The 24,449-nt window shown below is 40.8% G+C and overlaps 1 protein-coding gene across 2 annotated transcripts in view; it reads left to right on the top strand.

Moving 5' to 3' along the window:
• Slco1c1 (solute carrier organic anion transporter family member 1C1) overlaps positions 1-24,449 on the top strand; it is a 44,226-nt gene that overhangs the window by 6,474 nt on the left and 13,303 nt on the right. For both annotated transcript variants that reach the window (XM_021190902.2, XM_029535692.1), the window contains exons 3-10: positions 1,023-1,164; positions 7,784-7,916; positions 9,364-9,497; positions 11,347-11,493; positions 14,019-14,117; positions 15,842-16,090; positions 16,958-17,122; positions 22,057-22,252. In XM_021190902.2, coding sequence (XP_021046561.1) covers positions 1,023-1,164; positions 7,784-7,916; positions 9,364-9,497; positions 11,347-11,493; positions 14,019-14,117; positions 15,842-16,090; positions 16,958-17,122; positions 22,057-22,252 — 1,265 coding nt within the window. The remainder of the gene's footprint in view (positions 1-1,022; positions 1,165-7,783; positions 7,917-9,363; positions 9,498-11,346; positions 11,494-14,018; positions 14,118-15,841; positions 16,091-16,957; positions 17,123-22,056; positions 22,253-24,449) is intronic.

Raw genomic sequence — 24,449 nt, forward strand, 5'->3', positions numbered from 1 at the left:
TTCTTTTCTTTTCTTTTCTTTTCTTTTCTTTTCTTTTCTTTTCTTTTCTCTCTCTCTCTCTCTCTCTCTCTCTCTCTCTCTCTCTCTCTCTCTCTTTCTTTCTTTCTTTCTTTCTTTCTTTCTTTCTTTCTTTCATAAGCTCTCAATGCAAACTACTAAGACCACTCACCAAGCGATGAAATCATTTTTGCCTGCTATGCGGGCTATGTGGCTTTCCTGGGCTCCCTTGAAAGCTCTTCCTAGATAAGCAGGGGAGACAGAGAACCAGACATTTATAAAAGCACTGCCCTGCCCTATATGTTGTACTAATTATTTCCACATTATTTTCCTTTCCTGAAAGCAAACTTGGCTTGGCTTGTTACCCAGAAAGAGACAGGTGTTTGCGTGTCTCAGACGTCCCTTCTTTATAGCAAATAACACCCACAGAATATAATAACACTGTATTTTAATAACTGTGAACCTGAACTCATATGGATTCTGCTTTACATATATAATTGAAACACGTCTATTAAAATATAACCAGATATCAAGGAACCACTGAAATTTTAATAAATTTAACAACTACAATCCATGTAGACTGAACATTTCAGTTCAGAGTGATTCCCACTGGTGTATTGAGTGTGATTTCAAAATGCACAATAGATAAGGACTTGCGGGAAGATGGCACATGGGTGTAGTGATTTTCACTTCTTTTATTTCCTTACCCATCTATGGCTCTTCCCCTGTCCCTCACTGCTATTTCCAAAGCTAGACTCCCTTTAATGTTATTTGTGGAGGAGTAGGGGTGTCCTGTGAACATTTTTTATGAAAGTCCTCAGGCATTTCAACTGCCAAGTAACTTGGGTTGTTTGGCGGGGGAGGGGAGGGTCTCTGCTTGGTCTTGGGGCTGATTTGAGCTGCAACCGTGCTTGAGTCAAGCCATCAATGGAACACACTTGCTGTCCCTCACAGTTTTGTTTCCTTAGAAGCTTCTGAGCTATGCAAAGCTAGTCCGGTTACGTGTAGCTTTTCCTGTTTTCCAGGTGTTCCTGGGTGCCCTGTCTTTCGTTTACTTTGCCAAAGCATTGGCGGAAGGCTATCTGAAGAGCACCGTTACTCAGATAGAGAGAAGGTTTGATATCCCTTCCTCTCTGGTGGGAATCATTGATGGTAGTTTTGAAATCGGTAGGTATCACAGGAGCCTGACTTTTCCTTTAAGCCCAAGGTCTTTCTCCTGAGCCTGCTTAATGCCATCCATCATTGTCTGCAGAGATGCAACCTGTAAAATCCCACTAGGATTAATCTGCGAGGACCTTGTACTACGAGGGTATAGCTATAAAGAAAAATCTATTCTCTTAGTGAGCAGACAAGCAATAATTTCCTGCCCCCAGTATTCATTGCTGGGTGCTTAGACAAGGCAGTTACCCATCAGAGGGGAGACTTTCTTTAGGGGGAGAAGAGGTGAAAATTGGTGTTTTGGATTGTAAGATGTGGAAAGTACCTCTTAGAGAACTGAGAATTTGGGAACATTCAAGGGGGCTCTACAAATGGAGTTCATATATTTAATAAGTAGATGTTTGGGGGCTGGAGAGATGGCTTGGTGGTTAAGAGCACTGACAGCGCTCCCAGAGGTCCTGAGTTCAATTCCCAACAACCACAGGGTGGCTCATGATCATCTATAATAGGATCTGATGCCCTCCCCTGGTCTGTCTGAAGAGAGTGACAGTGTAGTCACACACACACACACACACACACACACACACACGCTCACACACACACACAAAATAAGTCTTAAAAAAAAAAAAAAAACCAAAGTAGACAATGTATTTTTCCACATATTTGCTGAAAGGAGAAAAGGGGGAATGTATTAGTAGGAATGCAGGAGTCGAACTGACTGAAAAGCTTCTACCCTCTGGTATCTCTGGTTTGGCAATCGCTTAGGCCTCTGTCTTCAATGAGTGATTTTAGTCACTGCTTTGAAAGTGTTGGAAAGAGTGCTGTTTCTGTTAGTCAGCATCCCGAGTTAGTAAAAATGAGAGGCATTTAATGCTTTTTCAAAGTAAATAAAATAACTCCCTTAATGGTCAACAATGTCATTCAGGACAAACAAAACAGCAGAGAAGTCTCTTAACTGCTTTAATATCAGATTTACCTATAGTGTGTGGAATTTAGGTCTTCAACTTCTTTTTGTAATTTGCTGTTTTGATTTTATTTGTGACTTGGGATGTCATGGAGAAAGTAAGACCAATGAACATATAAAAATTTCTGGCTTTTGCAAAAATGCAGTCCTCACTTTAAAAGGGATAGGAGGTGGTTTATTTTGGAGACAAAAAAATGTATGGCCATAGGTCAGGGGCACAGATTAGGCTACCCCCTGTACCCTTCTCTAATCTGGTAACCGTTTCATGAGGATTTTTATTATGTAAGAACAAAGAAAGCCGTAAATCAACATTCTTTCGAACATCTTGGTGTAAACATCAGGTTGGTAATTATAGCAAAGTGGGAGAAGCCTCTACTACTGGGCTCAGAGGCCATATGATGGCGATATTAGCTTTTGAGCAGCTGAAAGTTGGAGATCTATTCATATATTCAAAGGGATTTACCCAATAGTCAGAAAGACGCCAGGTCATAGGTGGGTGATAAACAGCTGCGAAGGGGATTAAGATGGCATGAGATAACTTGGCTCTGAGCACAAAATTCCATCCACTGGTGTTCTAAGCAAGGCATCAGCTTTTGTACATGGGCCAATCCTGCAAATGGGTTCACAAAGGTTCCAAAACCGTATCAATCACATTTTAGTGGCCATTCAGGTGTCTGGGAAGTGCTCAAGTGCAGGGAAGGTACCCAAGTTTCTACTTGTTTTTGTTTTAGATCGCATTAGTTGTTTATTTCTAATTAATCAATCAAGTTAGTTAGTCTGTGTATTTTCATGTGCATACATGAGAGTTCCATGGTACACATGTGGAAGTCGGATGGTACATTGAGGTAGTCATTTATCTCCTACCATGTGGGTCCTGTGGATTGAACTCAGCCTATCTGACTTGGTGGCAAGTGTCTTGACCTGCTGAGACATCTCAAAGCAAGTCTGCGTTTCTTGTTGCCAGAGGCTATCAATATTGTTAGTCAATAACCCGACACACATCATAGTTCCAAAATACCCAATATGTCTCAGTTAGGGTTTAATTGCTGTGAAGAAACACCATGACCATGGCAACTCTTATAAAGTAAAACACTTGCTTGCGTACAGTTCAGAGGTTTAGTCCATTACTGTCATGGCAGGAAGCATGGGAACATACAGGCAGATGTGATACTGGAGAGGTAGCTCAGAGTTCTAAATCTGGATCCACAGGCAGCAAGAAGTGACAGTAACACACTGGCCAGGCTTGAGTTTTGAACGTGAAAGCCCACCACTAAGTGACCCACTTCCTCCAGATAAGCCACATGTACTCCAACAAGGACACACCTCCTAATAGTGCCACTCCCTATGGTCCAAGGGGGGCAGTTTTTATTCAAACCATCACACTGATTATACCAGACCCTTATGTGTGACCTCCTTTGAAGGACCTCAAGAGTTGATGCTTGCCGTGTCGCTAGTCCTGAACTGAAGGACCATAGAAGGGTGAGGTCAGGTGACAGACTGCATCATGGGAAGAAAGGCATATTGATAGGACACTTCTGCTTACTGAGTGAAGCTGAGCTACGACATGGAAGCTGATATGCCAATAAAAATGATAAATCAAACAAGTTTAATTTTTCTCACGCTTGGTTTCTATGTATAAACATAGTGCTAGAGATGCTTAAAAATGATGGATTTCCTCACTAATAAAAGACAGAAACTCCAAAAAGAGTACAATTGGGTACAATGCCAGCATTAGGTCTCTTCACACATGCACACACATGTGCACTTCAGTTCCACATACATTTGTGCCCAAACATGTGTGAAAATACACACACACACACACACACACACACACATACACACCATATACCCCCACATATACATACAAAAAGTTATATATGATAATATGATAATACATGACTTTACACAACAATAACTTGGTTGAAATTCTTTTAATTTCAATTGATCATGAATAGAAATTCTAGCATTTTCTGAATGCAAAAATCACATGACTGAAATTGAAGACACACACATACATACATACACATATATTTTTTTAAGTTTCTATTTTTTTTTTTTTTTTCGAAACAGGGTTTCTCTGTATAGCCCTGGCTGTCCTAGAACTCACTTTGTCGACCAGGCTGGCCTCGAACTCAGAAATCCACCTGCCTTTGCCTCCCGAGTGCTGGGATTAAAGGCATGCGCCACCACACCCGGCTGTATTTTTTAAGTTTCTAAATGTGCCATATTTTTCCTTTCTTACCCAGCCTGGGTACTTTGCTGAATTGCAGTGGTGATAATGGACACCCTTTTCTTGTTTCTAACTTAACACAATGCTTTTAAAATTTCACTATTCAGCAATTCACCTATTGCCTGGTTTTTATTTTAAATAGTTAAATTATTAATTAGTTATTAATTTGCTTTACATGGATTTTAGTAACTATATTTTAAAAATTTATCTAATCAGCACATTTCTCTTTCTTCTTTCTGCTTTTCATTGATTGAATTTTTTTGAGACCTGGTGTCTTGCGCTGTGGCCTTGGCTGACATGGAATTCACTGTGTAGACCAATTAGACCTCATACTGACAGAGAGCTGTCTATCTCTACCTGTAGAGTGCTGTGATTGAATGTGTGTACCACCGTGCGAGGCTCAGAAGTTTTTATACTTCAGTGTCTGGCTGCACCGAGGACTTCACTACATTTCTTCTATTCTGTAAAACTGTTTTTTTTCCACCTGTTATACAATGATTTAATTAACAGATTTCTTCTTAGCTCATATTCTCACAGTCCTGAAGTAAGCTGCACTTGGCGGGCTGCACTGACTAGTTCTTTTGCTAGTGGGATCTTTAACTTCAAATTCATAACTGTACTTGGCCTCCAATGGCCATTTCTTACTCTGGACTTGTTCAGTTTTTGTTTCTGGTGCAAAAGGTAACTTCAGTTATTTGCTTTCTTTTCTAAAATTTGAAATTTTGGAGGTATGTGCATAAAAAGTTTCAAGTTTGGTAAAACTTTTAATAAACTCTTGGGACCTGTTATCTTTTTATCAAATGGTTTTGTGAAGTATGGAAGAGTTTTCCTATTCAATTCAGTGTGTGTGTGTGTGTGTGTGTGTGTGTGTGTGGTATGAGTATGTATATGCGTATGTGCATATATGTACACAGAAGAACTGTGTAGATATGCGTTTGTGGAACCTAGAGGCAGACTCTCAGCATCTTCCTTTACTGCCATCCACCTTATCTTTTGAGGTAGGGTCTCTCACTGACCCTGGGGTTCACCTTTACAACCAGATCAGCTGGCCAGAAAGCCTTTGTAATCTTCCAATTGCCACACTTCCTCCTCAAGGCTAGTGCTGATGTTACAGGCACCAGCCTCCCATCAGCTTATATGTTGGTGTTGAGGATCTGAACATAGCCAGCACTTTGCCCCTGAGCTCTCTTCTCGGATGTTTCAATTCATTTTTTGTAGGTTTTGAATCATGCGTCTCTCCCATGTATCTCTCCTGGGAACTCAGAAAGGCTGCCATTATAGCAAGCACAGGAAACGTCATCTTGTGGAGATAGGATGGTGGTGAAATGGCATTATTCATTAATGTAACAAGTAACACCCTTCAAACCAGTCCCTTATTGTAAGGGTTTGGTAAAAAGTACATAGGCTCCAAAAGTATTGCTATAAAATGTAAGCCAGCCTCACAAACAGAAGGACATGACCAGTCTAGTTCTTACACCAGCCAAATGCCAAAGAAGTACTCTCATGCTTAGTTTCTTTAATATGCAGACTTTAAAGAGCTGAATTCTTTGAAGAGCCAAGCCCATAGACCTCATTTTTTAAGCTACGTTTTCTACATTCTTATTATTATCCTTCAGGCTGTAAAATTCACCACTCATTTTCCAATTGACTAGCGCTGGCAGTGTGACCAAACAGTAGTAAATCAGATGATTGCTTGCAGATGGAAGCAAACATGCTTCTGCTGTTTGGAAATAGCAAGAACAGCGTCAGAGCCAGGCCACCCATCAGCCCCCATAGTCAGCTTGTGGGGAAGTGTGTGCTTTTGTTTGTTTGTTTGTTTTGTTTTTTTGAGACAGGGTTTCTCTGTGTAGCCCTGGCTGTCCTGGAAGACCAGGCTGGGCTCCAACTCAGAAGTCCACCTGCCTCTGCCTCCCGAGTGCTGGGATTAAAGGCATGCCCTGCCATGCCCGGCTTCTTATAGAGATGGGAGTTCCTGCAAACCAGACATCCCAAATGATTATAGCTAAGATGTGAAAGGTCTTTCAAAACATGTGCTCCTACCCCAGGTTTCTCATGGTGTATTGTAACAATCTGCAACATTGTATTTGAGTTTACCTTGCAAATGCAAATTCCTTGAATGGACCATGGTTCTGTGGCACCAGAAACTGGATGAGCCAAGAATTTTTACCTCCCTTTGCAGCTTCTCCTAGGGATTCTTTTATATAACAAAGCCTGAGAAATTTTCCCTTAAGACATGTTGAATCATAGATCTCATGAGATATAGTTCATTCAGCAGTGTCCCCGAATACATATCCAACAACAGCAACAACAATCAGGTATGATATAGGACCTTTTTCTTATTCTAGCAGGAGAGAGAAGCCTGCCAGCATAGGTAGCCAAGAAAGTCCAAGGCTGATGAGTAGAGACATTACCTTATAAACAAGGTACCATCTGAGAGATGACACCCAAATTTGACCTCTGACCTCCAACATGTGCATCAGTACAAATAAATACGAAACTATTTCATGATGTTTCAGTAGACTGTTTTAGGACTATGCAATTCCTACTTTAAAACCAATGTTCTTCGATTTTTTTAAAATGGCTGTCTTGTAAAAATATCGTATTCATGATATTTGTACCTTGAGGTTTAGTTGTTTGTGGGGACAAATTTTCTATATTGGGTCTCTTTGTAAAGAAGTCTTTGAACAATTACAAAGTATCATTTGTATAATTGTGGGTCTAATTTTTTTGTTTCATTTAAAGTGACTTATACACCTGTTTTTGTAATACCTTTCTTTGGGGAATATTAGCTGTGGAGATAATATAGGATATATGTTTCAAAAATAACTAGGAAACTGATAGAAGCTTTAATCCAAAGCATTAGTGAATGAAGAAACTAATAAAATTTGCTGCAAAGTCACCAAGAAAAATTTAAAATACCAACCAAAGGAAGCTTTGTATAATGTAGATTTATTTTTAAGTTTTAATTATGTGTGTAGGTGTATGCATACAAATGTGGGTGTCCTTGAAGTTCAGAGGAGGGTGTCAGACCCCCTGCAGCCAGGGTTACAGGGAGCAGTGGGTGCTGCGAACTAAACCTTGTCCTCTGTAAGAGCAGCAGGGTCTATCCACCAAGGAGCCATCTGTACAGCCCTCTGTCTACAATCTAGTTTACTGATAGCGTGCTTTTAAAGAAACAAATGATCAGGTGTGGTAAAACAAAATGGGAGAGGGAAGGTAACTGAAATATTTTGATTAAAAAAAAAAAAAAGATGAGGTGATTAAAGTCATGAATCCGCAGCTACTTTGGCTCCCAGGGGAGCAAGTGACATAACAGGGGGCCTCCTCTGCATGAAGCTCTGCTCTGCTCGGTCTGTGTACATCATTTGCTTATGCTGTGGGCTGTTTCCGAGGCTCCCTAGTCTAACCAAGAATGCTTCTTCTTGCCCCCAAAGGGAATCTCCTGGTCATAACGTTTGTTAGCTACTTTGGTGCCAAACTTCACAGGCCAAAAATAATTGGAGCAGGATGCCTGGTCATGGGCTTCGGAACTATGCTCATTGCCGTACCCCAGTTCTTCATGGAGAAGTAAGTCTAAAGCATCCATCTTCTCCAACTTTCCCTTCGATGGCAGCTCTCCTCCTCCTTGTCTTAAAAAGTATAATTCTGTTTTGTTTTCAGAAGGTAGGTATCGTGCTTGGTGACTCTGGCTTGTCAGATATTCAGCTTACTAGATAGCTCAGATGGCCTTCAGTCTCCTGTGTGTGTGTGTGTGTGTGTGTGTGTGTGTGTTCTGCCTGTGAAAAGACAAGGTGGTTGATGCTCATGGGTTGGCTGAGCAGTGAGCTGTGGTGATGTGTAATAACTGTCTTCCCAGTGCTGGGGATACATATGCTCATTGCTGCTCCTAGCATTTAACTGAGTGGGGGGATCTGAACTCAGGACCTCATGCTTACACAGCAGACACATCGTGGACTAAGGTGTCTTCCTGGACCCAGAACTTGGAGTTTTTAATGGCTCATTGTGACTGTGACCATGGCTTCAAAATCACTGATGAAACAAGCTTGGAATGAGACTGGCAGGGAGAGGACACAGAATTTCATATGCTCAGTAAAGATTGTCCTAGGCAGAGTTTGAATGCTGTTCAGATCTAAAACACTAAATTTAATAGCACTTGGGCCTGGGACTGTGTAAGGCACTGTCCTACTGTCCTACACATAAGGAGGTGACTTCAGCCTCCAGCAATGAAAGAGAGAGAGAGAGAGAGAGAGAGAGAGAGAGAGAGAGAGAGAAGTTTTCTATCATTATTTGGACCTGATGACCCAGCCCTGTAATGCCAGCTATAATTGAAGCTGAAACAGGAGAATGATATGAGTTTGGTAGCCCACCACGAGGTCTTGGCCAGCTCAAGGCAACTTAGCAAGGCCATGTATCTATGTAAAAAAGAAACTACAGAAAGTCTGTGTGTGTGTGTGTGTGTGTGTGTGTGTGTGTGTGTGTGTGTGTGTGTGTCTAATAATTTGCAGCCAGCTTCATTACCTAGAGGGGAAATCCAGCATAAGAATTCCTTCTGGGAAAATGGCTCTAAAGCCATGATGTATAATACAGATCCCCTTGAGCTGGCCTGTGAGTGTTCTGGTAAGCCTGTAATTCTGATGTCCTAATGCCTCAAGGTGTAACAAAGTTGATTTCTTTCTTTTTCTGACGGGGAGACAGTTTTGGTGTTTATCAAATGCAGGTAGATACCTCTTGCGTTAAGTGAATAGGTGATGGACAATCATTATCTTTTATTTAAAAAAAAAACAAACCTTAAAATGATTCTTGTTTTTATTTTCTGCCATGGGTTCCTGGGTGACATGAAAAGTTACTGCCACCTGTGAAGCAAACTGCTATTCAGTGCTGGTTTGGTTTGGTGAGTCTGATTTGAAGGAAGCTGCCAACCCAACAAGACCTCTTAATTTTCAGGAAAACAAAGGAAACCTCTGTGTTTAGCACGCACTCGCCTGTCAGGGTAAAAAGTGCTCTTTATATGCAGGTACAGCTATGAGAAATACGAGCGGTACTCTCCCTCCTCCAACATTACTCCCAGCATCTCTCCCTGCTACCTGGAGTCCAGCAGTCCGTCACCAAGCTCAATCATGGGGAAAACACAGAACAAAATAAGTCACGGTAAGATGATTTGTAAACACTGACTTGTGTAAAAAAGAATAGTTTTAGCTTTTTTATATGCTTTAGAATGCATATTAGTTTTTTCATGAAAAGCATTAATATTTAAAGCATTAAAGTGCCAAAACTACTACAAATACACTGGGAAGATGGCTCAGTGGGGAAGGATGCTTGCTTTGCAAGCATAAGAACCCGAGTTTGAAGCGCCAGCACCTACTTAAAAAATCTAGGTGTGTCTGCACATGTCTATAGAGCCAACACTGGGAGAAAGAGGTGAGAGGGTCCCTAAAATTCACTAGCCAACAAGCCTGGCTGTAACAATGAGCTTTCTGTTTAATGGGAGATATTTTTTTTTTGTCTTGAGGCAATGAGGCAGGAATACCCCAATTTATAGCACAGTACAGTTATAGCACATCACCAGAGCTCACTGGTCAGCCAACCTGTGAACATCGCCTTGTCTTTTCACAGGCAAAACACCATACACACATCTAAACAAATGCCTAATATGAGAAATATCTCCTAGTTCTCCAGCACTCCACAGGCTGAGGAAGAAAGGCTGTGAACCCAAGGCTATCTTGGGCTATCTAGTAAGTTGAATATCTGACAAGCCAGAATCACCTAGAGAAATGTGTCAACGTACCCACCAGGAGAAAGGTCCCAATGTGCTCTGGCATCGGAGTGTATACAGGGATAGGCATGTGTACTTGTGGTTCACATGCTGGCATTGCATGAACTCACAAACAAATGAATAGCTCCAGAGGTATGAAGCAGTATGCTACAATCCCAATAAGATGTTCTGGTGATCAAATATTACAGAAAACACTACTAAGTGCTCGGTGGTGACTAGCAACATCTATCAGTGATTTTGAGTAAGATGGGCCTTGGAGTGAAAAGAAAATGAATTTCATAAATAGAAACATCAATCTAAATGATTAGAAAAAAAATGTGATTTTTCCCAGGGTTAAATTTAATTTTCTCTTTATCCTCTCCACACCTAGTTAAAAATAACTTCTCCCTCCCAGTGTTGCCAAGAAGACTCCAGTTAAAAGTACCTGAGAGTCACTTAGCCCGGCATGCGCCTGGGAGAGCACATTTAGATGTGGTGATTATAGAAGGGCTGTCAGCATCTTAAATTTTATTACAGTGCCTAAACTCTGTGAAGTGGTCTTTCATTTACATGACTGATGGAACTACCCTGCTTCATACAGATTAGAGCATGACATTTATTAATGTACCTTAAACAGTCAGCTCTAAATAGATTCAACTCTAAAAGTATTGTCAAACCTTGTTTTGGTAAGATATGGACTGCTAAAGAATATAAGATGTATAATTTTTATATGCCTTATTCCCAGAATTCTAAACATAATTGATCGCTACCAGATATAATTGTAGGCAATTATCACCCACATAAATACTGGAATTTCAAGTAGAACTCGGGCAACAATGGTAGATACTTGGGTTTGAAAAACACACAATTTTTATTAAAGTAGAGGTGGATAGGCATTTGCTTGATTTTTTTTTTTTTTTTTTTTTTTTGCCTTGGATAGCAAGCTGAAAACCACTGCTGTATAAAAAGACAAATGTCTCTATGTAGGTACAAAACGAGAAGAAGAGAGAGAATAATTTAAAGGCATAGCAACAAGCAAGAATCTCTTAGGCCCCTGGACATATCTGTGAGAGAGACGGAAGTCACTAATCAAAACAAATTCCAGGCTCACCCAAACTCTTATCAGATTAGCATTGTGGCAAATTCTGATTCTGCTCTCTAATTAAGTTTTAAACGGGAGTGTAGAAATGTAGGATTAAACATTTAACTCCGATAGTGAGCTAGCTTGTTTCCTTTTCTTTCAAGAATGCGAAGGGGATTCCAGTTCCTCCATGTGGGTTTATGTCTTCCTGGGAAATCTTCTCCGAGGATTAGGGGAGACGCCTATCCAACCCCTGGGCATCGCCTATCTGGACGACTTTGCCAGTGAAAACAATGCTGCTTTCTACATCGGTAAGGCCTATCTGCCATTCAACTCAGGAACTGGGTGCCTGCTCTGAGCCCTTCACATCTACTCCAGATTTAGCATGGAGGGTTTGAGCACTCAGTCCCCGTACTTCACTTAACTATGAACACTCAAGGTACTTTAATCAGCATCTGCTGAGTGAAGGAAAGAATGTAGAACTAAATAGCTGTGACCTCAATGGCATGGGACCTTATAAAAGCATCCTCAGGGCTTCAGAGTTTAGCAATTGCTTTTAATGGTGTGTGTGTGTGTGTGTGTGTGTGTGTGTGGTGGGTGCTTGTGGGCCTCTGTATGTCTATGTGTATTTGTATATGTGAGTGTGTGTGTGTAAGTGTGTGCATGTTGTTTTTGCAGTTCTAGAAACTGCCTTTCACTCTATAAGCCCTAATTAACTAAAGGATCCTTTATTGCATTTTTTCCTGTTTAAGATAAGAAGGGGTTCTGAGATCTTTAGAGCAGGTATAAATGATAGAAAAGAAATATATATATATATATATATATATATATATATATATATATATATATGCAAGGCGCAAGGAAATCCCCTCCCAGAGGACAGTTGAGCAGCCGTGGTCAGCACTATCTACTACAAAAGGGTTAGGGAAAGCACTGGAAAATCTCCCATACAAAATGGACAGTAGGAATGAACTATTAAGCTCAGATGCATTCAAGCACTATTTAACTGGTGTTTCTTATGCCCTGGAATTCAGCTAGAAATCACAGAGATGGGGATGGCTACAGTGTCTCCTCTATTTAATGTATCAATTTTGATTCTTGGTCTGATCTTTTGAAAGTGTAGCTTTAAGGGACAAAGAGTAAGACTGAAGGAGCGGTTACACTAAGGACTACTGTGTTTCTGGCTAAACACCACAGAAATCCTCAATATCCTGCACATGCCCAAACAGGCTTAAATTAGCCACAAGCTCTGCCTATAATGAAAACGGTAGCATGTGTAACTCAGGAGCCTAAAGAAGAACTACATAGGGCAAGCTGCAATTATTCTGGGGATTGGGAAGGACTTATCTTCCTCTGGAGGTCCTCAGGGACAACATAATCTTATACTCGCCTCTGTCCCAAAAGAGGCCAGGGAACAATGGCTCTTCATGCCTCCAGCTCATGTCATCTCCAAGGAATATACTTGAGTTCTGCCCTGAAATGAATGGCAGGTGTGCGACACTTAGCCGAGCAGGCCAGCCTTTCTGCTTATTAGTGACGCTGTCCTCTGGATAACCTGCTCCTGCCATTTATTCAGGCTGCCTCTGACCTGTGATGAGCTTTCTAGATAAACTTGTTCTAAAGTCTCCCTCCTTGGCTAGCTCTTTCCGGAGTCAGCACTCTGCCCACGGGGCTTCCTCACCAGCTCCGCAGGTGGGAGTGAGCATGCTCTCTTACTGAGGTGGGAAAACCCCATTTCACTGTCAAACAGAACTGTATGCTTCACAGATGATAAAACATGGTTGAAAGATTACAAAGCCAGCACAGTTCTGATCTGTTTGGTTTTGTCTCACCGTAGCCCCCAGCTCTTGTCCTCTGTGCTCGCCCAACCTGTGCACAGCCATAGCGGTCGCACCTGAAGTTTGATTCATGTTCACAAATTAGCTTTGTCAGAGTCTTAGCGTTATTTCTGTGAACTGATTAATATGTTAAATGTACTAGTTTTCTCCCCAAAAAGAGAACGATGTATTTCCTGAGCCAGTGTCATTGAAAAATTTAACAGAGACAAAGTTCGGAACAGAGACTGAAGGAACAACCATCCAGAGACTGCCCCACTTGGGGATCCATCCCATAAACAACCATCAAACCCAGACACTATGGCAGATTCCAATAAGAGCTTGCTGACAGGAGCCTGATATAGCTGTCTCCTGAGAGGCTCTGCCAGTGCCTGGCAAATACAGAAGTGGATACTTACAGTCATCCACTGGACGGAGCACAGGGTCCCCAATGACGGAGCTAGAGAAAGTACCCAAGGAGCTGAAGTGGTTTGCAGTCCCATAGGAGGAACAACAATATGAACTAACCAGTAACCCCAGAGTTCCTTGGGACTAAACCACCAATCAAAGAAAACACATGGAGGGACTCATGACTCCAGCTGCATATGTAGCAAAGGATGGCCTAGTCGGTCATCAGTGGGAGGAGAGGCCCTAGGTCCTGTGAAGGTTCTATGCCTCAGTGTAGGAGAATGCCAGGGCCAGGAATGGGAGGGGATGGGTTGGGGAGCAGGGAGAGGGGAGAGGGGAGAGGGGATTTTTGGAGGGGAAACTAGGAAAGGGGATAACATTTACAATGTAAATAAAGAAAATATCTAATTTTAAAAAAGAGTAAAAAAAATTAACTGAGGAAACACCCACAAAAGAAATGCTGAAGTATACCAGATACCAGTGGCTTCTCATATTTCCTGCTTAGCATTTTATCAGTTTATCAAAGCAGAGCCGAATGACAGCTAGTCTCCTTTCCCTCTTACCCCCACTTTTAATGCTTTATTTTGGCTCGGCTTGGTTCTATTTTTGTACAGGGTGTGTGCAGACAGTGGCAATTATAGGACCCATTTTTGGCTTCCTTTTGGGCTCATTATGCGCCAAACTGTATGTTGATATTGGCTTTGTGAATCTAGGTAAGTCGATTATTTGTTTATATTTCTTTATTTACACTTTTCTCTCTGTGTGTGCACATGCCATAATGCATTTGGGAAGACCAGAGGATAGCCTGTAGAAGTCATTTCTCTCCTTTCACCTGTGGGCACCGGGTGGAACCTGGGTGTCCAGGCTTGCTGCAGGTGGCTTTACACATAGAGTCACTTACCGGCTGGAGTCACTTTGTATTTATTCATAAATTTCAGTTACTATAATTTTTAATGGGACTTTGAAAGATGCTACCTTTTATCTTTTTAATTTAAAAATGTATGCATATGAATATTTGCATGCGTGTGTGTATGCATGTACAGTGAATGGGTGCTTGTGGAAGAGGTCAGGAGAGGGTGTCAGATCCCTGAAACTGGAGTTACAGACAGTTACGAGCCTCTGTGTGGGTATTGGTAGTGTAACCCTAGCTCGACAAGAAGAACAAGTAGTCTTAACTACTAAACCTTTTAATATAATGTCAAGGTGGTACTCTTTCATTAAGTAAAAATAATCCACGGAATACACTTTGATACTGAAGATGCAAGCATTGATCGGTGCAGAAGGATAAAAGGTTAGTGGTTAGAAAAGGGTAACCTGCGCTCTGTTTATTAAGGCAGACCCTCTTCTCCCACAGCTGCCAATTCAAATGCATCCAGCCCAGTTCAGACTCAAAACTGTGGCTCCTGGAAGCTCTTGCTGGTCTCAGATGTGTCAACATCCATGATAGAGATCAACTGACAAAGCAAACATAGGAGTGAACGTCACCGCGACCAAAGTTCCCTTTCTCCTAGTCCCAGCCTCTCTCTTCTGTTCTCCTTTCCCCACCTAGGCAATTATCCTGGGGACTGGTGGCCATCTTTCCTTGAGGACAGATGGATCTTAGACATTCACTATGTGAATCAGACGTGATGCTTCTGAAGGAGCAGCGGGATCTAGGGTGTTTTACTCTCCTGACTCTCCCTGGAGCTTAAGGCACTGCCCCAGAGCACAGTGTAAAAGCATGGTCCTCTTACAGCCTTTAGTCTCTGACTTTTTAACTCATGATTCAAACAGGGAAACTGAAGTCCTCCATAAAGACCTTTTCTAGAGATCAGGGGTAGGGGGCAGTGCTGGATGCCAAGTATGATTATTAGATGTTTTCTATTTCATGTGTGTGCGTGTGTGTGTGAACATGTGAACACATAGGTATGTTCATGTGTGTGAACATGTGAACACATAGGTATGTGTATGTGTGTATAAACATGTGAACACGTAGGTGTGTCTGTTTGTGAACACATAGGTATATATATATATATGTGTGTGTGTGTGTGTGTGTGTGTGTGTGTGTGTTTCCTTGTGTTTGGGCAAGGAATATGTGTGGGAGTGCATGCACATGGTTGTGCATACATGCAAAGGCCTGGAGTTGATACTGGGAACCATCCTAAACTTTTTCTTCTCCATTATTCATTGAGGCAGGGCCTTTCCATCAAACTCAGAGATCATCGATATAGCTAGTGTAACTGTCCAGCTTGCTCTGCGGCTCTCCTGTCTCTACCACTGGAGGTTGGAGTAAAGGCTAGCACCCAGGCCCACCTGGCACTTATAAAGGTTCTGGGTAATCTGATCTTAAGCCCCCTGTAGTTTTTATGATGTGGGAGAACTGTTGCTACAATTTGTTTTCTTCAGTAACTCATTTCAACACCCTAACCTTGAAGGTTAACCAACCTCTCTTTTTCAGACCATATAACTATCACCCCAAAGGATCCTCAGTGGGTCGGGGCCTGGTGGCTTGGTTACCTAATAGCCGGGTTCCTAAGTCTCCTTGCAGCTGTTCCTTTCTGGTGCTTACCCAAGACTCTACCAAGATCCCAAAGTAGAGAGGACTCTGGCTCCTCATCTGAGAAATCCAAGTTCATTATAGATGACCCTATTAACTACCAAATGGCCCCTGGAGAAGATAAAATGAAAATCATGGAAATGGCAAAAGGTAAGTCAGATTCTCTTTGATCGTACATCTTCCCAGTGAGGCTAGAGGAGGTGTACGAGCCACAGCACTTGTCTCCTTTCCCTGTCTGAAAGAAAGCTTAAGAAATCACATAGGAAGCAGAAATGGAGAGAAGAAGTCTTCCTTATTGAAAAGGTTATGCAGGTGGGTGAACGAATCCTTTGTAGCTTCCTTTGGATTAGTTCAACCTCCTCAGTCAGGATTGCTTTTGTCCACAGCAGTTGTTCAGCATAAGCCTGGGTGGGCAGAACCAAAGAGGCTACAACTTCTTGTCTGAGAGCCTTTCACACGAGACCCACCTGTTTGAACAATTTATAAAAATATGTGTCATGGCTAGGGTGTAAATGGGAGCCAGGTAAAGGCCGGGCATGTTCTCAGGAATTCCCCTCAGGAAAGTCAGTGGCTGAGAAATTGACCTCATCTCTTCCTATTTAAACAATCCTGTATTTATGTTTATAAGCAGTCTTCAACTGTTGAAGTTAATTTCCTGAGTCATGGGGTTGGGGTTGTGGGGCTGAGAGAAGGAGGGAATGTGCTTTTAAGATCAAGATACAGTCATGCAAAGAGATATCTGTGAGCTATGTTTGGAGAAAGCGATCACACAGAGAGTTCATGATAGCCAGCTTAGAGTTCCAAGCAGGAGAATGAGAAGAAATATGCTGGTCTCTGGTCATTGGCATATCAGCTCAGGTGGGATAGGTCCCTGACTCCCCTGTGGGGCTTCTATAGTCTTCCTGTAGGAGTATGTATGCCTAGATTCAAACCCAGGCAGACTGCAGCTCTGCAGGTTGCAATATCTACCACCTGGGGCCCTATCTTCAAGGACTCTGTATTGTTTTTGTCTTACAGATTTTCTTCCATCACTGAAGACTCTTTTTAGAAATCCAGTATACGTCTTATACTTGTGTGCAAGCACTGTTCAGTTCAATTCTCTATTTGGCATGGTCACGTATAAACCAAAATACATCGAGCAGCAGTATGGGCAGTCTTCTTCCAAAGCCAACTTTGTCATTGGTATGTCCACCTGTCTGTCATGCGTTCTCATGGAAACAGATTTGATGGATCTCACACGTTCTTAGTAACATTATATTGCTCCAATTTTTAAAGTATTTTCAGGTATTTTAGATGAAGTCAAATGGTAACTTTTTGTAAAGAAAAATATATCAAGTAGCGTGAATATATACACATGGTGGGTATGTATTATAACGTTGCAATAAGAATTATTTATAGCTGTGACTGGATAGCTTTAAGACAATTTCCCACAGTTCTTAAATAAGTAAAAAGAAGTGAATCTAGCCTAATTTTTTTTTTAGATGATTGCTTATGTTGAGTATGCATGTTTTAAGCTTTATTGAAATCTTACATAGGAAAAATTGCATGTATGGTGTCTGGAGTTGCGTGCAGCGGGTGTTTAGACAGCATGACTGTGCTTACCCGAACGAAGCTTGCTGCCTACTCAGATAGATTGTTTAAAGTAGTTGTGCTTATAGTATATTTATGTAGCCAATAACAAGAAAACCATTCAAGGACCAAAACCAAAGTAAAGAAGTAAAAGAAAAGAGAGCAATATTTAAATAGAGGGCTATCACCATGTCTAAAATTAGAGACTTAAAACCTGGATTGGCCCCTCCCCTCCATAAATGTGTCCTTTAAAATCACTATTTTGAGGTAGTAAATGTATTCTGTTTCTTGGGACATATTCCATTAAGATATGAGACTCTAAAAATAATTTATTTCTTCATTGAAAAATTTAAAGGAATTATTGTACTGTTATCATTGTCTACGGGTATAGATGTGTCATAGGAGTGTGTGGATATGGGTGCAGGAGTGTGTGGGTGCGATGTTTGTTTGTGCGTGAGCACAGGTGCCTATGCAGGTCAGAAGAGGCTGTCAAATTCTGAATAATTGGCACTCAGAGGATGTGAAAGTGACTACCATGTGTGGTCTATTCTCTGACATCCTAGAGTCACTAAGATTGGATCACTGAACCTCTTACATTTTCAATATCGATTGACTCAAATTGTATTATTTCCTGGGTAAGCAAAAGAAATATTTTAGAATTTTCTCTCAGCACTCCATCTGTGTCTATCTGTACACGGAGTTAAAGAAGACCCAATAAGGAATGACCTTTGATACTTCTTTCACTCTATATGTAGTTTTATATGTCAAGGCATACTTGACAAACACCAGTTAAGCCTGTAGATGTAGCCTGTGTGGTTTAGCTGGATGAATCGTGCCTATGTTTTTGCACAATGTGTATGTGTGTATTATGATATAGCCATCATCTATAGTTTCATATTACCTAAGCAGATTATTACTAGCACATACTTTCTCTAACAGCTAGAGTAGTTGTAGACCAAATCTTCATAATCTAGTCTTGCCTATTCTTGAGCCTCCTGTAAGTTGAATAGTTGGTGTTCACATCCATTCACAATTCTGAATATCCATGGTAGTAATATTTCATCACAATGATATATAGTCTGTGATACCAATGTACCATGAATTGTTTAACCACTTTGTTGCTGATAGCCTTTTGGATTGATTTATTTTGTGGGGCTACAACAGACTTGACAGCCATAGTAAGTCTCTGGGTGTGTTCATTTTCTGAGGCTAGCACATAGATTGCTGGCTGTGATAGATGCAGTAGGTATTGCTGAGAAATAGCATGGCCGAGGACATTTGAACACCTGCTGGAAGTGCGAGTGCCTGCTAGTCTCCCCACATTTTTACCAGACCTTGATGCTGTCAACCTTTGTCATCGTGACTTCTCACAGTAGTGGCGTGTCATTCAGCTGTGACCATTTATGTTGCATCTGTCTGCACAGGTTCACTGGTCACTTCAATTGTCTCCTCCACTAACTCTGTACAAGTCATCTTCCCACATTATGTATTTATTTTGCTTATCAGTCTTTCATTGGTAATTTCTGGCTACTGCATATGTTTTTGACATGAGTTCTTCAGTGAATATTGCAAGCACTTCTCGTATATTTCACCTTGTCTTTTAACTTTTCCTTTTTATTAAACCAAGATGATTTTCTCATACAAGATAATCTGAATGCAGTTTTCCTTCCCTCCACTTCCCCAGCCCCTCCTCACTGATTTGTCAATAAAGCCTTTTGATTTTGATAATGCTTATGATCAGGTTTTTAAGCGAGCCAAATTTTTAGTCTTTTTCTTTCTTGTGTCATTTTGATTCCGTTTGGAAAACTATATTAAGCCCCCAAATCACTGAAATGTTTTTCTAATATTTCTAGTGTTAAAATTTAATTCTTTCAGTTTTTATTTATTGGAACAATCCATTTGTTATCAGGTTTTTATATAATATGAAAGACAAGGTTCAATCAGAATAAAGCAAAAACCCTGAGTCTTTTCCCATGAATTTGCATGAAGGCCCATGTCTCTGAAGACATGGGTGTTCTTCATTATTCAAGCCCATATAACATTGCATCCAGGCACTTGATCTCTTGCATACTGGAGTCATGAATTTTTTTTTAAATTTCCAGTGGAAATCTGTTTTTAATAAAGGACAATTAAGAACATTATTTAGAGGGAGATGTTCATAATAGAAAATTAGAGCTGAAGAAATGGCTCAGTGGGGAGGGACATCTACACTTGCAGCAGGCATGAGACCAAAGGAAGATCCCTGGGATATTTTCAAAACAAACAAAAATTGTACTAGTTCTTTGTGGGAGGCACAGATGTCCTTGTGCACACATATAAGCAGAAGAGGTACCAGAAATACTAAACACACAGGGTTGTCTTCTCAAAGGGAAAAGTAAAAGTAGTGTGTATGTGTGTATTTATGTATACCCCCACTGAGTCCAATATGTGCTGCCCATATGATCAAGGGTAAGGGACCATACACTGAAACATGGTCCACCCACAAGCAGCCACACTCTTAAAGGCGACTGACTTTCTCTTGCCTAGAAGCCATCAATAGTCAATAGTTCCTCTATTAGGGGTGGGTCTCCCAAGTCTTTCATACCGGCATTTTCACTATCTTCTTATGCAGGCAAAGGTGGCAGTTTTGAGTTCATGAGTGCAGAATCTTGTCATGACTAGAGGACTGATAACTGGGAAGTTCTTAACACTCAATGCACAATGTTTTATGTATTTATTGTATGTGTGTGTATAAAAATGGGTTCTGTATTGCGTATTTTTCCTGTTATTATTATAAAACAGCATGATCATAGGAAACTTAAAGAAGACAGATCTTAGTTTGATTTAGCATCCCAGAGAAATGAGTCTATAATGGCTGGGCAGAGCCATGGCATCAAGTGGCAGGTATGGTGGTGACAGGAGCAGGGAGCTGAGAGGGCACATCTTCAGTTCTCAGGAGAGAACTGGAACCATAATGATAAACACACACCTACACACCCACACACACAGAGAGAGAGAGAGAGAGAGAGAGAGAGAGAGAGAGAGAGAGAGAGAGAGAGACTCTATCTCCACACTTAGAATTCTTTAAAAATTAGATACTGTTAGCATGAATGAATTTGGGTCACAGGTATCCAGATCTGTTACATTCTTCCTAGCATCTTTGTTTATAAAATGGCAACTATCTGTCTTTGAGCTGATGGCTGTCCCTTCAGAGTCCCAGGATGCTTCTCTCTTTCACTTGTTACACCCCACAAACCGCTGCTTAACTGGAGAACAATAGTGCCTCCTCTATTCCATTTGTTAAACTCAAGGTCATGCCCTGTGAAGGCAAACCAGTTTCTATCACAGACTGAAGCTATGTTCTTTGCCAGATTGGGCTGGTTCCTAATATGTCAGCTTTAATATTAAGACTTACAACCTATAATCAAATAAAAAAGAAGATAGACTAAATGCCCTTATCTATTGATAGCTGGTGGATACATTTTACAAACAGAAGGTGAAATAAGAGTAGGGAAGAAAGATGCCTCCTTCAATTCTATGCAGAGTACTTAAAAGATCAAGTATATAAATTATAAAATGAAAGAAAGTATAGAGAAGGAATGATATCTTCCTTCACTTGTATTTGTTTTTATCATGTGTAGGAGTTGAACACAGGCACTTGCACATGCCCATCAAGAATTCTACCAGTGAGCATCAGCTCCGATACCTCCAGCATTTCACTAAACTGCTCAGATTGTCCTTCAATGTCTTTACAGCCTCCTCAGGCCTCATAACCTCCCTGTATCTGCCTCCTGCATGGTTGGATCTCAAGCTTTTATCGCAGGCCTGGTCTTTCTCTGATACAGAGGATACACACACCCTACATTATTTTCATCTTTGCCAATTTGATAGGAGTGAATTGGATGTTTTTTTTGTGTTAGATTTTGTACTAAAAGTCAATCATGAATAACATCATTCCACCACCTCAACACCATTTTGCACAACATTTCATATCAAATATAGAAAATGACAATATGAGTGAGACAAATGGGAAAGTCCACACTTGACCTTGAGTGACTGCACTCATTCAGAATAAAGACACACTGAAGACATTGTATAAAATTACTTGCAGACTGTGTTATTATTTTATGTATATGATCCATAGAATTAAATGTTTGTCAAGACATGGGTCTCATCTCTGGGACAATGTGTTATATATGAATTCTCTAAAATTTTTCAAAATTCAAAACCACATTAGTTGCAAGTATTTAAATAAGGAATACTCAGGCAGCCATGGACAGTTATTATAAGAAATTGAGCAGGTTTGGGGGCATTGGTAGAGTTGTCTTTGTGTTGCTCAATTTGTCATGGAGAATGTGAGACTCTAAGACTTGTGCTATGGTCAACCCATGACATTGATGCTCTTCACAAACTCTTGGTATATGTGGACCAAAAATAGCTACTGAATATTTTCATAGATTAAAAGAGCAACACAGTTTGATACGCCAGAACCATTGATATGTTTCAGCAATCACTAAGGCCACATGTGTGATGCTCAGAGATCTCAGGTTGTTTTTCTTATTCTGCAGGGCTCATCAACATTCCTGCAGTGGCCCTTGGAATATTCTCTGGGGGAATAGTTATGAAAAAATTCAGGCTGGGTATTTGTGAAGCTACAAAACTCTACTTGGGATCATCTGTCTTTGGCTACCTCCTCTTCCTCTCTCTGTTTGCACTGGGATGTGAAAATTCTAGTGTGGCCGGACTGACTGTCTCCTACCAAGGGTATGTTCCTTCATGACATTATTTGAGGAGATAGAATGGCTTAATTCAATTGTCAATAGAGTTTTCCAATAAGGTTATGTTAATGTTTAAGTCTCATAATTATATGAAGAGTTTTTTTTAATTGAATAGCTGAATCAGAATCTGTTATTGTCACTCAAATTTGTTGTTTATTACAAATTTGAATTTGATTGTCTTATAGAAATATAAAAATTGCTGAATCTACATCTTACATTAGAAAATTAATCTGACAAGAGAAAAGTTCTTAGTAAAGTAACGGTTAATTGGCTGAACCAATCTGGCTATAACTTTCTTAATTTAAAAAGTATTAGCTATCTATTAAGATTATGGAAGACCTAAATAATGTCATATAAAGAAAGTGATTAGCATTTGTCTAAAATAGCTGGATGAAGTTTCCCCCTTTTCTTCTCTGGACTCCTAATTAACTGGATTGGTCTCTAGAACATTCTTCCTATTCTCTGCTAAAATCACTGCAAGAGTCAGGGGGAAATGCTATGTCATTGCAGGCCTTTAGCTGTTCGTCGTGTACTAAGTCCAGAGAACATGAATAGTTTACATTCCTGTTGTTGGTCTCATTCCTCTGCTACCATATATGTGGTCAGTGATTTGATTATACCATTCCTTGTTTCTTTCTTAATGCAAACCTGGATCCTAGAGGACACATTTCACCATTCCATTTAAGAGTTCTTCCTATCACTCTACCAGATGGAGCATCTGCATCCTTTTAGCTATTCCTACACTGTTCATCTATAGATGTTATTGAACCTCTACCATTTGCCAGAGATTGAATCTTCCAGACAGCTTTAAGACCTGCAGAGGCAGAAAGGCAGACTTTGCAGATCCTCTTGTATTCATTACTTTCTTGTTTTCTTTTTCTTTTTCTTTTTTTTTTCCTATTTATTTTTCTTGGATATTTTCTTTAGTTACATTTCCCCTTTCCAGGTCTCCCCTTCAGAACCCCCTTATCCCATCTCCTCTCCCCTGCATCTAAGAAGGTGCTCTTCCCCCCACTCCTATCCTCAAGCCCTGGTATTCTCCTACACTGGGGCATTGAACACCCTCAGGCCCGAGGGCCTCTCCTCCCACTGGTGTCCAACAAGGCCATCCTCTGCCACATATGTGGTCAGTACCATAGGTCCTTCCATGTGTATTCTTTGGTTAGTGGTCCATTCCCTGGCAGCTCCGGGGGTTCTGGCCTGTTGACATTACTACTCCCTCCATGGGACTGCAAACCCCCTCAGCTCTTTTAGTCTCCCTCTAACCCCTCCATCTGGGGCCCCCAAGCTCAGTCCAATGGTTGGCTGCCTTGTGATCAAGTACCTGATGAAAGCAGCTTAAAAAGGGAGGTGTTTATTTGGACTTGCAGTTTTATGGGCATCATGGCAGGGACAGCATAGCAGCATGGGAATTGCTTTCTCACAAATCAACAGATTGGAGGCTGTGATGGGTCAGGAAGGAAGCCTGTGCTACACACTCCAGACCTTCTGACCCAGTGACCTACAGACCCCACCTCCCAAAGCTTCCACAGCTTTCCCAAAGACCTCCACCTAGTGGTGGAGTCAATTATTTAAGTACATAAATTTATAGGAGACATTTTACATTTTCTGTATCTATTCTTTATTCTGTAGTTCCTCACCTGCCTCTTTATCTCTACAGCTCCTCATTCCCTGTTCCTCTGCCTGTCTTTACATTCTAGTCTCCATTTTTTTTCCACCAACATAGTTTCTTCTACTTTTAACTATGCGCACGCTATAATTTCTTTCATCTAAAATGAAAAATTAGTGAATACAATCTTAAAATGTTTTTAAAAACTGTGACTACCAGGGTTGTGAGGCCGAAGAGTCTGCTGTGGTCGGCAACGAGTGTGATAACTATCAATGGTAACTGTTAATTGCTAGAAGATTCTGCCGAGGATAGCAGTCCTGTGTCGTTTTTGACTGTACCTTTCATATTCATTATATAGACCAGCATTCGGGAATCATTTGTATTTTTCAATTTATAAAACATAATAATTTTCATTTTCTAAGTGTGTCCTTTATACTCCTATACAAGTTAGTTTTTCCTAACCTTCTTTGAAGAGAAGGGAGTTTTTAAAAGTCTATTTTTGCAGTGCGTGGTGGCGCACGCCTTTAATCCCAGCACTCGGGAAGCAGAGGCAGGCGGATTTCTGAGTTCGAGG

The sequence above is a fragment of the Mus pahari genome, chromosome 2, assembly GCF_900095145.1.
Source record: "Mus pahari chromosome 2, PAHARI_EIJ_v1.1, whole genome shotgun sequence".
Taxonomy (NCBI): domain Eukaryota; kingdom Metazoa; phylum Chordata; class Mammalia; order Rodentia; family Muridae; genus Mus; species Mus pahari.